We start from the raw sequence: 14,853 nt of genomic DNA on the forward strand, positions 1-14,853 counted from the left end.
CTAGTGTCACAATTGTTAACTTTGTAACAAAAGGGTGTTGGTGAAGTTACCCTGTGAAGACGTGCAAATAATAATGTAAGGGAGAGCTCAGAAATATCGCATGTCTGGGAAGGGGTGACAGCAATGTGAAAACCTAAACAGGCATACCCTAAGAAAATGTTTTTCCTGTATAAAGAACAATAGTAATATTTATATATTTTCTGTCACATTCAAATATTTTTCTGATTTTTGTTCCACAATAGGCACCACTACAGAACCAGGACAACAAGCTACCGGGAGTGTGACAGGTGATGCTGACCACCATGTTCTTTCTCCATCTCCTGTGATAGATGTGGTCGAATGACTTGGAAGGGTGTCTCATGCTGAGAACATCACTATTTTATTGCTTTCTCAATGGTGTGGGCCATAGCAAAGACCTAGACTGTCTCTTCATCTTGAATTAGTGAAAGGGCCCTTTCATTTAACAAACACACACTGAGGCCCTTCTAGAAGCAATTCAGCAGACAAATCCCTGCAGCTTCTGACCCTTTGTGTTTCAGGCACCACTGGGGTGGCCCCTGGGACAACTGGTGCTCCTGGCAGTTCCAACCCAGGTGAGTCAGGAGGATGTCAGGGTCTATTGCAGGGGTTCCCAAACTATGGCCCGCGGGCCACATGCGGCCCCCTGAAGTAATTTATCCGGCCCCCACTGCACTTCTGGAAGGGTACCTCTTTCATTGGTGGTCAGTGAGAGGAGCATAGTTCCCATTGAAATATTGGTCAGTTAGTTGATTTAAATTTACTTGTTCTTTATTTTAAATATTGTATTTGTTCCCGTTTTGTTTTTTTACTTTAAAATAAGATATGTGCAGTGTGCATAGGAATTTGTTCATAGTTTCTTTTATAGTCCGGCCCTCCAACGGTCTGAGGGACAGTGAACTGGCCCCCTGTGTAAAAAGTTTGGGGACCCCTGGCCTATTGTATCTCTTTCAGCAAATTAGATGTCACTTTTGGTATTATTCATTGCAGGGATATCAGCATATCTTCTTTATACCTTTTATTCCCTAATTACCCCTTTTCACCTTCTTTCCCTCAGAGGCCACTACATTCTCTGGAGAAAGTGGAATAACCAGAGGTGGAACAGACACAGGTGAGCATTGCTAAGCTAATACCTGCACCTCAGAATAACTAATTCAAACTGTCTTCTGAAAATATCCTCTTTATTTATATATGTTGTATGAGGAAAGTTTAGATTACAATAGCACAAGCCATCATTACCTTGTCTTCTTATTGCCTGATTTTATATGTCTCTTTACTAGACCATCATGAAGTCAAGAGATAAGTAAATAGTAATGTGAAGAGAAATGTTATATCACCCCTGTAAAGATAGAGACATGGCAGTTGAGAACGGAGTCAGGTTGTTGAACAAAGAAATGTTATATGAGGCTCATATGGGTGACTGATTGGTACTAAAAGTAACAGGGTTTTACTTTGTTGATTCAAGGAGAGGTTAGACACTTTAAATCACATGATGAACAGGCAATGGAACTAAGGACTTTGACCTGTTCTTGTTTTAGGTACCGCTCGTATAGTTTCAGAAGGAACCGTGAAACCGGGAAGATACACAACAGGTTAGCCTGAAAATATATGTAAAGATGGCACATTTTCAGCTTAGGTGATATTTTCTGACAATAACTCAATGTGTACTTCTCTCAACCCTGTCTTATTCCTTTTTTCCTTTCTCCATCAGAGGCCACAACTTCCATGGGAGGAAGTGGGACCACCCAAGCAGGACTTCCAGGAGGTGAGCATTTTTAGTCTGAGGCTTTGGGGTTATGTATCGATGTTTTGCATGGTGGCAGTGAGCATGCGTGGGAAGGTGAGTTGAGAAATGGACACACTCTCTCTGGGAGCAGAGCAGGCCAGAGTCACAAAGCTGTGTTGCCAAGAAATTTCTGTCATTACATGTCTTGCTCTATATTTGTACATCTAATCAGAGCTCCTGGTTGGATAGTAAGGATAACCTAATTTATGGGCCAGACCCAGCCCAGTTTTACCCCATTCTTACACTTTTTGTGTGTGTGTGACAAAGAGACAGAGAGAGGGACATGGAGATTCAAAGGGAGAGAGATGAGAAGCTTCTACTCTTTGTTGCGGAATCTTAGTTGTTTGCTGATTGCTTTCTCATATGTGTCTTGACATGGGGGATACAGCAGAGCATGTAATCTCTTCTTCAAGCCAGCAACCTTGAACTCAAGTTGGTGAGCCTTGCTCAAACCAGAAGAGCCCGCGCTCAAGCCAGCAACCTAGGGGTTTCAAACCTGTGCCCACTGTGTCCCAATCTGACACTCTGTCTACTGCGCCCCCACGTGGTCAGGCTTCATGTAATTTTTATATATGGTTTGCCATTTTCCTATAGCACTTATTATCATACAGCCAATTGACTTATTTGTCATAAATACAGTTTGTGGCTGGTCTCTAATTGTTGGAATATAAGCCACATTAAAAAAAATAAATCTTTGAGTAATGTGTTCAGTGTTACAACCAAAGTTCTAAAACAAAATTGCACAGTAGATTTGCATTATAAATATCAGTGACAGGATTAAGCAGATAATTATTTTAGAACTTCTCAAAAGTTGCCTTAATAGGTGTCACGATACATTCACTTGGAGCTGCAGACGTTCCCAGAATGGCAAGCAATGTAGGGCACACTGTATAAATTCACCATCTGAGAGTATTAGAAGTATAATGTTCCACTGTAATCCTCAGAACATCAAACATCTCAAGATTTAGAAGAATAACATTTAGAAAGTTGAACCATCATCTACCTTTTTCCTCCTGTAGGCACTTCTGTCTCAGCAGGGAGTTCGGGGACTGGAAGTGAAGCAGGTGAGGTTGTTATAGGTCTCCTTTCAATTTGCTGGGATATGTGGACAAGGGAACTCCTGATACAACAACGAGCATTAGGTTGTTCAGGATAGAATCCTGGAAAGTCATTGATAGCCCATATTTTCAAAAATACAGGTGGCAGGTATTGTCTTCAAGGCCACAGAGTTTAAAGGAGGGGACTAAGGTTGTGTTAATGTCTCACATTTAGGATCTACAAGGGAATTCTTGTTTAGAACAACCATTACACCTGAGAGTTCCCATATAGGTAGGAGAACAAGAAGAAATCTGCATATTTAAACTCATAGTTTTGTCAGTATTCCTATTCTGGTCATTAATGAACAAAATTCTTCCCTCACATCCCAAATCCTCAGTCCTCACCATTCCCCATTTCCTCACTTCAGAGGCTACAACGCTGACAGAAGGCGTCAGCACTCCTGAGACTGGACTCAGACCTGGTGAGAACAAGTAGCACCATTTTGGGGTTTACTGTAAATTATGATGACCCCACATTGGGCCTTGCTGGGAAGTGTGTTTTTGTACTGAGTGGTTTGCATTTTTCTATTAGGTTTGTGTATATTTAGCATTATTAAAATACTCTCAAACTGGCTTTTATCCTCATAGTTTTTACCTTCTCAATAAACTGGTGTTGGACCCTCAAGAAGAGGTTTCTGCTGTGGAACATGTACCTCACTGAGGTGTTACGGGGCTGAGGAGTATTACACATTTGAAGAAGGGAGAGCAATGTGGCCTCTTAAAGAATGCTTTCCCAGTAAAGGCTGTCTGCTCAAAAGTGCAATGATAATGTTCAGGATTTTTCTTGATACATTCAAATATATTTCTGGTTTTCCTTTAGGCACCACTAAAGTCCCAGGAGGCCAAGCTACTGGAAGTGTGACAGGTAAACATGGGTGAATATCCCGTACATTTTTCACTTTGAATAGAGTTCCTGCAAATGGTTCCCTCATGCTGGAAACATACGATTTTATTTCCATCTAAGTGATCTGAGTTATAAGAATGTCCTGGCTTCCCACCTCATCAGGAAGCAGTGATTGGTCCTCAGTTATAACAAGATAAGCTAGAGTCCTTCTAGAGTCAGGTCTTCAGGACACAACAGTGAGTCACTGTGAAGAACTCAGACCCTTTGTGTTTCAGGCACCACTACTATAGCCCCTGGCACAACCATTGCCCCAGGTAGTTCCAACACAGGTGAGCCAGCCTGTTGACCGAGTATCTTCAGCATGTCCACCCACAACTAGATGTCTTCTCTGATACTATACAGTGCAGGGAATCCACAATCTCTCCATCAGGATCCTTAGATAGTCTTTCATTTGCCTCTTTTCTCTTTCGCTTTCTCAGAGGCCACGACTATCCCGGGACAAAGAGCAACCACCAGACTTGGAATAAACACAGGTGAGCGCTGCTATGCCAATACCTGCACTTCACAGTAACTTTTTAAAAGAGTCTTCTCAAAATGTATCTACTCTACTCATATGTTATAAGAAGTCATTTATATTAGAAAAAAAAATGCTGTGAAACAAGCCAGTTCTTACATGATTATCTTATTGCCTTAGCTTATAAGAGCTGCACCGTGAGACAGTGATTCCTATTTAAGTCATATTGTGCACAAGTAATTGAACTAGTGACCACTGTCTCTTTCTGGCTTTAGGTACCACTGGCACGGCCTCTGGAGAAACCCTGGAACCTGGAAGTTACAACACAGGTAAGTGAGAATTCAGGCAAAAACTGGACATAGGCACCTTAGGTGATATATTTTGACAACAGCACAATGTGTACTTTCTCTTAACCTAGTCTTACTTCTTTTTTCCCCTCTCTCTATCAGAGGCTACAACTTCCATGAGAGGAAGAGGAAGCACCCAATCCAGCTTTCCCGGAGGTGAGTTCTTTTAGTCCAAGGCTCTGGGATGATTTATCGATTTTTGTGTGGCAGCAGTGAACACACGCGTGGAAAGGGAGCTGAGGAAATGGGCTTCCTGTCTGGACTACCAGAGGCCCTAGCTCGCAGAGCTAGTTGTTGGCAGGGGTGAGACCAACCTGCTCAATGACTCTGTTGCCAAGACCCTAATCCTATGGGTTCTGACATTTTTCAGAGCACACTGACTTATTTATCATGTTTACTCTTTACTGCTGGTCTCCAGCAGCTAGAATGTGGGCACATCAGAGAACACTTCTTTGAATCTTGGTTACTGAGACATCTAAAGGCCAAAAATACTCTAGAGTAATCCCTTGGCTATTGTGGGATTTAGGTTCCAGAATCCCCTGCGGTAAGTGAAAATCTGCAAAGTAGTGATCTTATATTTATTTTATTATTTATATTTATATATTAAGGCTTTATAAACCCTCCCCACACTCTTATAAACCTTTTCCACACTGTTATTAACCTTTCCCACACTTATTTTGCTTATTTTACTGCAAAAGTAATTAAAATAATATATAGAAATACCTATATACCACAAAATCCCGCAATATAGCAAAAAATCCACAATACAATATTCGATATACACAATTTAAAAATCCGTACTACAAGGAGACAGCAAAAAGTTAACTGCGACATGGCGAGGGACGACTGTACTTGCATTGATAGGTAGCACCATGCTTTCCCCTGGAGCCAGCAGCAGTTCATGAAATGACAATCCTTGTAGGATACACTATATAAATTCACCATATGAGAGTATTACAGTCACAGAGTCCTATTAAAATTTGGACTATTAGGATACTTCAAGTAAGGCCTGACCAGGCGGTGGTGCAGTGGATAGAGCGTCAGACTGGGATGCGGAGGACCCAGGTTCAAGACCCCGAGGTTGCCAGCTTGAGCGTGGACTCATCTGGCTTGAGCAAAAAGCTCACCAGCTTGGACCCAAGGTCGCTGGCTTGAGCAAGGAGTTACTCAGTCTGCTGAAGGCCTGCAGTCAAGTCACACATGAGAAAGCAATCAATGAACAACTAAGGTGTCGCAACGAAGAACTGTTGATTGATGCTTCTCATCCCTCGCCGTTCCTGTTTGTCCTTATCTATCCCTCTCTCTGTCCCTGTAAAACAAACAAACAAACAAACAAACAAAACAATAATAGAAATTAGCTTATACTAGTGGTTGAAAAGCACTGGATTATATCACAGTTCTAACCTTTGTAGAACTGCTTAATGTACTAGTATTTATAGAACTAAATAAAGTGACTAAAAAAAAAAGGATACTTCAAGTAAGTGATGAGTAACATTTTAAAAGTTAAACTCATCATCTGCCTTTTTTATTTTTATTTATTTATTTAGGCACTTTTGTCCCACTAGGGAGTTCAGGGACTGGAAGAGAAATAGGTGAGGGTGACATAAGATTTTCTTCCACATTTAGTGGAAAAGGTACTCTAATAGCAACAATGTTTAGATGGTCCGTCAGTGTAGGAAATATAAACAGCTACTGATGGTTCATTTCTCTCAGAAGTAGAGGTCTCAGGTTAAATCTCTTAGTAATCAAAGCCACCTTGGTGCTTCAGGTTGAGGTGGAGCTGTGTTGTTTTGATGTCTTTATGTTTCTCATTTTTAGGTGCTACACAGGATTTCCCTAGGACAACCATTATACCTGGAAGTTTCCAGACAGGTAGGGTAATAAGAAGAAAACTGCACAGTTAAACGCAGCATTATTAGATTTCCTCTGACAAAAACCCAACTGAATTCTTTTTATAATACTGCAAATCTCACCTCGACATTCATCACTTTCTTGCTTCAGAGGCCACGACTTTCAGAGAAGGCAGCGGGACTCCTGGGACTGGACTGAGAACTGGTGAGAAAACGTTCCTGCATTTGGGGTTTACCGTGAATTGTGCCTCTTCTTAGCCTCACCTGTTGGGAGGAGTGCTTTCGTGCAGTGGTTTCCATTTGCATCTAGTATTCCTTATATTTAACATACTTTGCAGAAACTCTCACTACTGACTCTAGTGTCACAATTGTTAACTTTGTAACAAAAGGGTGTTGGTGAAGTTACCCTGTGAAGACGTGCAAATAATAACGTAAGGGAGAGCTCAGAAATATCGCATGTCTGGGAAGGGGTGACAGCAATGTGAAAACCTACACAGGCATACCCTAAGAAAATGTTTTTCCTGTATAAAGAACAATAGTAATATTTATATATTTTCTGTCACATTCAAATATTTTTCTGATTTTCGTTCCACAATAGGCACCACTACAGAACCAGGACAACAAGCTACCGGGAGTGTGACAGGTGATGCTGACCGCGTGTTCTTTCTCCATCTCCTGTAATAGATGTGGTCGAATGACTTGGAAGGGTGCCTCATGCTGAGAACATCACTATTTTATTGCTTTCTCAATGGTGTGGGCCACAGCAAAGACCTAGATTGTCTCTTCATCTTGAATTAGCGAAAGGACCCTTTCATTTAACAAACACACACTGAGGCCCTTCTAGAAGCAATTCAGCAGACAGATCCCTGCAGCTTCTGACCCTTTGTGTTTCAGGCACCACTGGGGTGGCCCCTGGGACAACTGGTGCTCCTGGCAGTTCCAACCCAGGTGAGTCAGGAGGTTGCCAGGGTCTACTGTATCTCTTCCAGCAAATTAGATGTCACTTTTGGTCTTATACATTGCAGAGATATCAGCATATCTTCTTTATACCTTTTATTCCCTAATTACCCCTTTTCACCTTCTTTCCCTCAGAGGCCACTACATTCTCTGGAGAAAGTGGAATAACCAGAGGTGGAACAGACACAGGTGAGCATTGCTAAGCTAATACCTGCACCTCAAAATAACTAATTCAAACTGTCTTCTGAAAGTATTCTACATCTATTTATACATGGTATATTGGATTAAAAAAGACAAGCCGGCCCTGGCCGGTTGGCTCAGTGGTAGAGCGTCGGCCTGGTGTGCAGAAGTCCCGGGTTCGATTCCCGGCCAGGGCACACAGGAGAAGCGCCCATCTGCTTCTCCACCCCCCCCCTTCGTCTCTGTCTCTCTTCCCCTCCCGCAGCCGAGGCTCCATTGGAGCAAAGATGGCCTGGGCGCTGGGGATGGCTCCTTGGCCTCTGCCTCAGGCGCTGGAGTGGCTCTGGTCTCGACAAAGCGATGCCCCAGATGGGCAGAGCATCGCCCCCTGGTGGGTGTGCCAGGTGGATCCCGGTCTGGCGCATGTGGGAGTCTGTTTGTCTCTCCTGGTTTCTAGCTTCAGAAAAATACAAAAAAAAAAAAAAAAAAAAAAAAAAAAAAGATAAGCCATCATTATCTTCTCTCCTTATACCCAAGTTTATAAGACTCTTCACTAGAATATCATGAAGTCAAAGAGAAATGTAAATAGTAATACAAAGAGAAATTTCATTGCTCTCATCAAAAGAATGAGACATGATAGTTGGGATCTCAGTAAACTTGTTGTACAATAAGTGTTACATAGGGCACAGATAGATGACTTCTTGGCATTCCAAGTCACAAGGTTATGGTTTGTTGCTACATCGAGATTTAGATTCCTATTTAAAGCATGTGGTGAACATGCAGTGGAACTAGGGACCATTGTTCCTTTCTTCTTGTAGGCACTACTGGTATTGTATCTGGAAAAACTCTGGAACCTGGGTCTTACATCACAGGTTAGTCTAAAAATACACATAAAACCTGGACATTGGCACCTTAGATGATATATTCTGAATAGCACTGTGTGGACTTTCCTATGAGCTAGTCTTTACTCCTTTTCTTTCTTTCACTATCAGAGGCCACAACTTCCATGGCAGGACCTGGGACCACCCAAGCAGGACTTCCAGGCGGTGAGCTTTTTTGACCTGATTAATTTGTTTGTGGCTAGAATGGACATGGGTGGAAAGGTAGGCAGAGGAAACCTGCCTTCATTAGTTTGGGAATACAGTATGCCAGAGTGATACACCATAGTCGGCCTAGGAATTCTATGGCCTCGCATATACCTATCTATATTTTCAGAGGCCCAAGCTTGCAAAGGTAGGTGCTGGATGGCAGGGATGAGGTGAACCTTTGGGCCAGTCCTTGCCTATAAATGCACCATCCTCATATATGGTTTGCCATTTTCCCATAGCACTTAACTACATCTGCCTTGTTGACTTATTATGTTTATTGTTTATTGCTATACTTTACCTGCTAGAATATAAGCCATTTTGGGGGTTGTGGGTGTCTTTGATTATTGTACTCACTGCTATATCCAAAGGCTTAAAACAATATTTCACAGAAGACTCGCTTAATAATTGTCAGTGGAGTGATGAAACATGTACTTAGGTTGGAGCTTCACTCCGCTTGTGTTACTAGGTGGCACCGTGCTTCCCCCTGGAGCCAGCAGCAGTTCACAGAGTTCCAAGCCAGGTAGGATAACTAAATCAATTCACTTTGAGTGTATAAGAGTCAGTTTTTCTTTAAACCTGGGAGTGTCGAAATTCCTCAAGTAATTGATGAATTTGTTTTACAACGAAGGATCCATCACCTGCCCTTTTCCCTCCTTTAGGCACCTCTGTCACAACAGGGAGTCCAGGGAGTGGAAGTGAAACAGGTGAGGGTGGCACATGGTCTGCTTTTACTCTCGCTGGGATCTGTAGACAGGGAACTCCAGTAGCAACAATGATCAATACATGACCAGGAAATGACACTGTGGAGAGTCGTTGACAGTTCATTTCCTTCTGAAACGTGAATCCTCAGGAAAGATCTTCTAGACATTTAAAGACACAGAGCTATTTCAGCTTAAGGAGAGAGCTAATACTGTGTTGACACCTTCATCTTCCCACTTTTTAGGAGCTACAGGAGAATTCTCCAGGACAACCATTCCACCTGGGAGTTCCCGCACAGGTAGTATTACAACAACTAAGCTCCATATTTAACATAATCATGTTAGCATTCCTGTTCTGATCAAATTTGGACATAGTTTTTTCCCTAACATCCCAAGTCCTCAGACTTCACCATTCCCCATTTCCTTCCATCAGAGGCCACAACACTGACAGAAGGCAACAACACTCCGGGAACTGGACCCAGACCTGGTGAGAACAGTGGGCTTTCCCATTGAGTATCACTCTACACCAGCTCCCACTTTGATGGTGTGCGGGGTGTGCCTCCCCGCAGAGTTGTTTGCATTTATTCAATATTTTCTTTGATTTAGCATATTATTGATAAACAGTCAACATCTGCTCAAGTCTCATAGCTGTAACTTTCTTAGGAAGGGCTGCTGGTGAAGTCCCTTTGAGAGGTTTCCTCTTTGATGGCATACTGACTAAGATGTCAGAGGAGCTGAGAAATATGATATACCTGGGTGGAAGAGAAAGCAATGAACTCTTAAACAGGCTTATGTTCTATATAAGTTCTCTTGCTCAAAAGAGCACATTTAAATAGTTTTCTGGTTTTACTCCCATTTTAGGTACCACTGAAGTACCGCGAGGCCAAGCCACTGACAGTGTGACAGGTGAACCTGGGAAAAACTTACATTTCTTCTCCATTTTAAGTGAATGGAATGTCTTTGGAGGGTGCCTTACATTTGGAATATAACTATGTTTACTACTTCTTTAATGGTATGAGTCATAGGAAAAGTGTGTGATTGTCACCTCATCAGGAAATAGTGAAAAGGCCCTTGGGTATAACATAGCTACACCTAGAATCTTCTAGAGCAGGGGTCCCCAAACTTTTTACACAGGGGGCCAGTTCACCGTCCCTCAGACCATTGGAGGGCCGGACTACAAAAAAAACTATGAACAAATCCCTATGCACACTGCACATATCTTATTTTAAAGTAAAAAAACAAAACGGGAAGAAATACAATATTTAAAATAACAAACAAGTAAATTTAAATCAACAAACTGACCAGTATTTCAATGGGAACTATGGTCCTCCACTGACCATCTATGAAAGAGGTGCCCCTTCCAGAAGTGCGGCGGGGGCCAGATATATGGCCTCAGGGGGCCGCATGTGGCCCGCGGGCCATAGTTTGGGGACCCCTGTTCTAGAGGCAGATCATTAAGAGACATATATGAGTAACCATGAAGATCTTGACTCTGTGTTTCAGGCACCTCTGGGGTAGCCCTTGGCACAACTGTTGCCCCTGGGAGTTCCAACACAGGTGAGTCAATAAAGTAGCAGGGACACTTTGATGGGTCTGTTGTGATGAGATTCCTCTTCAGCTGTTACCTTGTTGAAGAGAACTACCCTACCCTTTCATAGTCCTTAAATAGTTTTCAACTATCTCTATCTCGTTTTTCTCTTTTAGGGGCTACCACTTCTGTAGAAGATGGTGCAACAGCAAGAGTTGGAGTGACCACAGGTGAGCTCTGTTAAGGCACTACTTATAGCTTATAATAACATCATATTAATTTTTTTGTGTGAAATACATCAAACCTCTTTGAATTTTTCATATTCTGAATATTGGGCAAAAAATTAGCAGATGTTTAATATTTGACATCAATGAATTCAGTTCAGATAATATAACTTTTCATCCTTGTCCTGTGATTTAAGAACACTTTATTAGGGCATCGTGGGACCCATTCCCTGATGGTTTCATAGGTAATTTTCATGCAGATCCATCTCCCTCTAACTAACCTTAAAAGAAAGATCCAGTGGTGGTGGACTTTTCTCTGCAGTTTTGCTGAGGGATGAAATGTTTCATGGGCAATCTATGGGTGGAGTCAAAACTAGAAAGTTTAGAGAAGCAGATTTACTTTGGGAGGAACAAAGGTTTTTGTTTGTTTGGTTTTTGTTTTGTTTGTTTTTCTTAAAGCTCATGCCCATTTTTTGATGGGCAAAGAATTGATGTGGTCACCATAATTCTTATTTTAGGCACGACTGAGGCTAACTCTGGCACAACTCTGAAACCTGGAAGTACCAACACAGGTATGGAACTCTTAAGACGTCCCCTCAAGAGGTATTAGCCAATCAGAGCCCTAGTTTCTCCTCTCTTGAACTCTAATCTTTACTCCTTTTTATTTTATTTTTTCTTCTCTTATAAGCCACAACTTACCCAGCAAGCAGTGAGACTACCCAAGGAGGATTGCCAGGAGGTAAACCGTTTAGTCTGAAGCCTAAGCTCTAATCATTTGTCCATTTGAGTTGCTTCAGAGAACAAATGAACAGGAAGGAATTTGAAGGAGGAACCTGCTTTTCCTCTGAGGCCATATTGTATGATATCAACTGAATAGTTATTCTGCTTGGGAATTCCAAGACCTCAAATGCCTCAGCCTGGCTGTCCTCAGTATTCTGGCTTACAGACATGTTCTTTCTTTTCTTTTTTCCTTTCTCTTTTTTTAATTTTCCAGAAAAAATAGTATAAATATATATTGCCTATATCTCAACCACCCTGTACTTCCAAACCTCCTTACCCAGTTTACCTTCCTTAAATAGCCTGCCACTTTCTATTATCTTTCTCATCTACTCACACACATTTATTATCATATTTTTATTTCTTCTTACTAGAAAGCTTTATGAAGATAACTGATTATCAAAATGCTCTAAGTTAGAGCAGAGAGTCTTCCTTGCAACGATTAATACCATGCTTTGCTTCCTGCCTTAGGCTCCTCTGGCACACCTGGTGGATCATTCCCTGGAACTGATACAGGTAAGGGACATCGAAAGACCTGCTTCCCTCTTGTTACATAGTCAAAGGGAGACCTGGGAAATGGCATGCCGTGAGGTCCATTTTCTTCAGAGCGGAGTGCCTTCACAAAAGGGCTTCCAGTGTTTTAGAGCCATGTCGATGCTGCCAAGATGGACCTGGGGAGGAAGTACTTGATTGTTCCACTAACTTTTTGCATTTTAGGTACTACTGGAGAGTTTCCTGGAACGGCTGTTACACCTGCAAGTTTTAACACAGGTACGTTAACAGGAAGGAATGTTTCCTTATTTAATCTCAGAAGAGATAATCTCTTTTTTAGGGTTGCTCTAATAAAATCATACTGCAAAATCTTTTCAAATTACCAGACATTATCATTCTCGTATTTCTTTCCTCAGAGGCCACAACTTCCAAAGAAGAGACTGGACCTGAAGTCCCAACAGGTAAGAATGAAGAGCCCCTTATTTGGGGTTATTGGGTTTAAGATTCTCTAGGCTTTCCTTGAGAGAGTTTGTATTCAATCTGGGGATGCTACAAGTAAGTCAAATTTGATTTGCTATTAGAGAGAAAATATTTTTTCAAATATGCTAAATTCTTTTTTTTTTTTTTTTTGTATTTTTCTGAAGCTGGAAACAGGGAGAGACAGTCAGACAGACTCCCGCATGTGCCCGACCGGGATCCACCCGGCACGCCCACCAGGGGGCGACGCTCTGCCCACCAGGGGGCGATGCTCCGCTCCTCCGGGGCGTCACTCTGCCGAGACCAGAGCCACTCTAGCGCCTGGGGCAGAGGCCAAGGAGCCATCCCCAGCACCCGGGCCATCTTTGCTCCAATGGAGCCTTGGTTGCAGGAGGGGAAGAGAGAGACAGAGAGGAAGGAGGGGGGGGGGTGGAGAAGCAAATGGACACTTCTCCTATGTGCCCTGGCCGGGAATTGAACCCAGGTCCCCCGCACGCCAGGCCGACGCTCTACCGCTGAGCCAACCGGCCAGAGCCAAAATATGCTAAATTCTAGAACTTAGCCTTCCTGCTCCAAGTCTGGAGATGGGATGGGATTTTTCCGTGAGTATTACAAATATCACCAGCATATTAGCCAAAATCCAGAAAGTTTTTCTTTTGTGTGTGTGTGAAATCCTCCTAGCAATTTGAATTGGCTAAATACAGAGTGATATCTGCTTTATAGAAATCTGTCTGAGCCTCCAAATTTCAGAGATTAATGCTTTACCCAGACATTCACGTTTACACGCAGCAGAATGTTCTCTCTCTTTTTTCCTCTTCAGTAGCCCAGACTACTGTACCAAGAGGCCAGGTCTCAAGCAATCACATAAGTGAGCATGACAAAGTATAAATAGCTCCCTAATATTTACCAATATGCAGAATAGAAAGATTCCTAATGAGAAAACATAGTTTTGCTTAAAAAAAAAATAAAAGAAAAAGAGATGCACTTGTGAAAAGATATACAAGGAACTATAGAATAAGCTTTCTATGACTTAAACTGATGACATCTTTTTTCTTGGCCTTTCCTTTAATGTAAAGCCAATGACATAACCATCCTTTCCCCTTTGTGATTCCAGGAAACAGTGGAGTAGTCCTTGGCACAACTCTTGCACCTGGAAGTTTTAGCACTGGTAAGTGAATATATTCAAAGGTGATCACCTTGGTCTAATCTCAAGGAGAAATACATATCTTCAAACATGCATTCCATTTTCCTCATTTCCTCTCCCAGAGGCCAGCGCTCCTGTGATGAAATCAGTTAAGAGCTAGGAGTCCCTAGCCTTTGTCATTGAGGACCATCATGAGTTTGCCTCTGGATTGGAAAGATTGTTGTAGAGAAAGGACATACCCTTCAGCCCGTACCCCACACCTGTCACGCTATTGATTCACACCCCTCCACTGGTTTCTAGACCAGCTTTTTCAGAAGCTTGGTCTTGTGGTGTAGATTTCTGAAAAGAGTAGTAGGAATAGTAATTCCGTGGAAGACTAAGCTAAGCCACTGGACAGTATAGGTATTACTGCAGAATCAGCAGGAGTCAACACTCCCAGAAGGTTCTATCTCAGGGAAGTAGATCACCAAAATGAACTTAGAAATATTTTGCCTCCCACTTGACTTTTTATCTTGAGCTTTAACTACCAACTTGCTTAATGGCTGTCTTGATTGGTTACTGGTCATGACACAGTCAGAACCTTTTTCTCTCTTTCAAACATCAGACAGTCAAGTCACTGAAAGTAAAACAGGTAAATGTGGTAAAAAAATTTTTTTCTTCCCCCAGTTGAAGATCTTATGTTATATTTGCTATAGGCTTCTTTAAAAATAGGCTTCTTGAGGGGGAAAAATAAAATTGTTCATTCATTTTTTTTCACTGATGAATCACTAATACTCAGCAAGGCTTAATAAATATAGTTTGAGTGAATGAAATAATTGATACATGGGAATAA

At 42.0% G+C, this 14,853-nt stretch overlaps 1 protein-coding gene across 1 annotated transcript in view; it reads left to right on the forward strand.

The window, feature by feature from the left end:
• The window catches only part of LOC136391576 (mucin-19-like), a 107,051-nt gene that overhangs the window by 73,002 nt on the left and 19,196 nt on the right, over nt 1-14,853 (forward strand). The window contains exons 92-117 of the mRNA XM_066363327.1: nt 243-287; nt 540-593; nt 1,076-1,129; nt 1,557-1,610; nt 1,730-1,783; nt 2,824-2,868; nt 3,270-3,323; nt 3,722-3,766; nt 4,021-4,074; nt 4,225-4,278; nt 4,535-4,588; nt 6,425-6,478; nt 7,351-7,404; nt 7,549-7,602; nt 8,412-8,465; nt 8,586-8,639; nt 9,148-9,201; nt 9,625-9,678; nt 10,883-10,936; nt 11,084-11,137; nt 11,650-11,703; nt 11,820-11,870; nt 12,380-12,424; nt 12,626-12,679; nt 12,817-12,861; nt 13,992-14,045. Of these exons, the coding sequence (XP_066219424.1) occupies nt 243-287; nt 540-593; nt 1,076-1,129; nt 1,557-1,610; nt 1,730-1,783; nt 2,824-2,868; nt 3,270-3,323; nt 3,722-3,766; nt 4,021-4,074; nt 4,225-4,278; nt 4,535-4,588; nt 6,425-6,478; nt 7,351-7,404; nt 7,549-7,602; nt 8,412-8,465; nt 8,586-8,639; nt 9,148-9,201; nt 9,625-9,678; nt 10,883-10,936; nt 11,084-11,137; nt 11,650-11,703; nt 11,820-11,870; nt 12,380-12,424; nt 12,626-12,679; nt 12,817-12,861; nt 13,992-14,045 (1,356 nt within the window). The remainder of the gene's footprint in view (nt 1-242; nt 288-539; nt 594-1,075; nt 1,130-1,556; nt 1,611-1,729; nt 1,784-2,823; nt 2,869-3,269; nt 3,324-3,721; nt 3,767-4,020; nt 4,075-4,224; nt 4,279-4,534; nt 4,589-6,424; nt 6,479-7,350; nt 7,405-7,548; nt 7,603-8,411; nt 8,466-8,585; nt 8,640-9,147; nt 9,202-9,624; nt 9,679-10,882; nt 10,937-11,083; nt 11,138-11,649; nt 11,704-11,819; nt 11,871-12,379; nt 12,425-12,625; nt 12,680-12,816; nt 12,862-13,991; nt 14,046-14,853) is intronic.

This window comes from Saccopteryx leptura, chromosome 2 (genome assembly GCF_036850995.1).
Source record: "Saccopteryx leptura isolate mSacLep1 chromosome 2, mSacLep1_pri_phased_curated, whole genome shotgun sequence".
Lineage (NCBI taxonomy): Eukaryota > Metazoa > Chordata > Mammalia > Chiroptera > Emballonuridae > Saccopteryx > Saccopteryx leptura.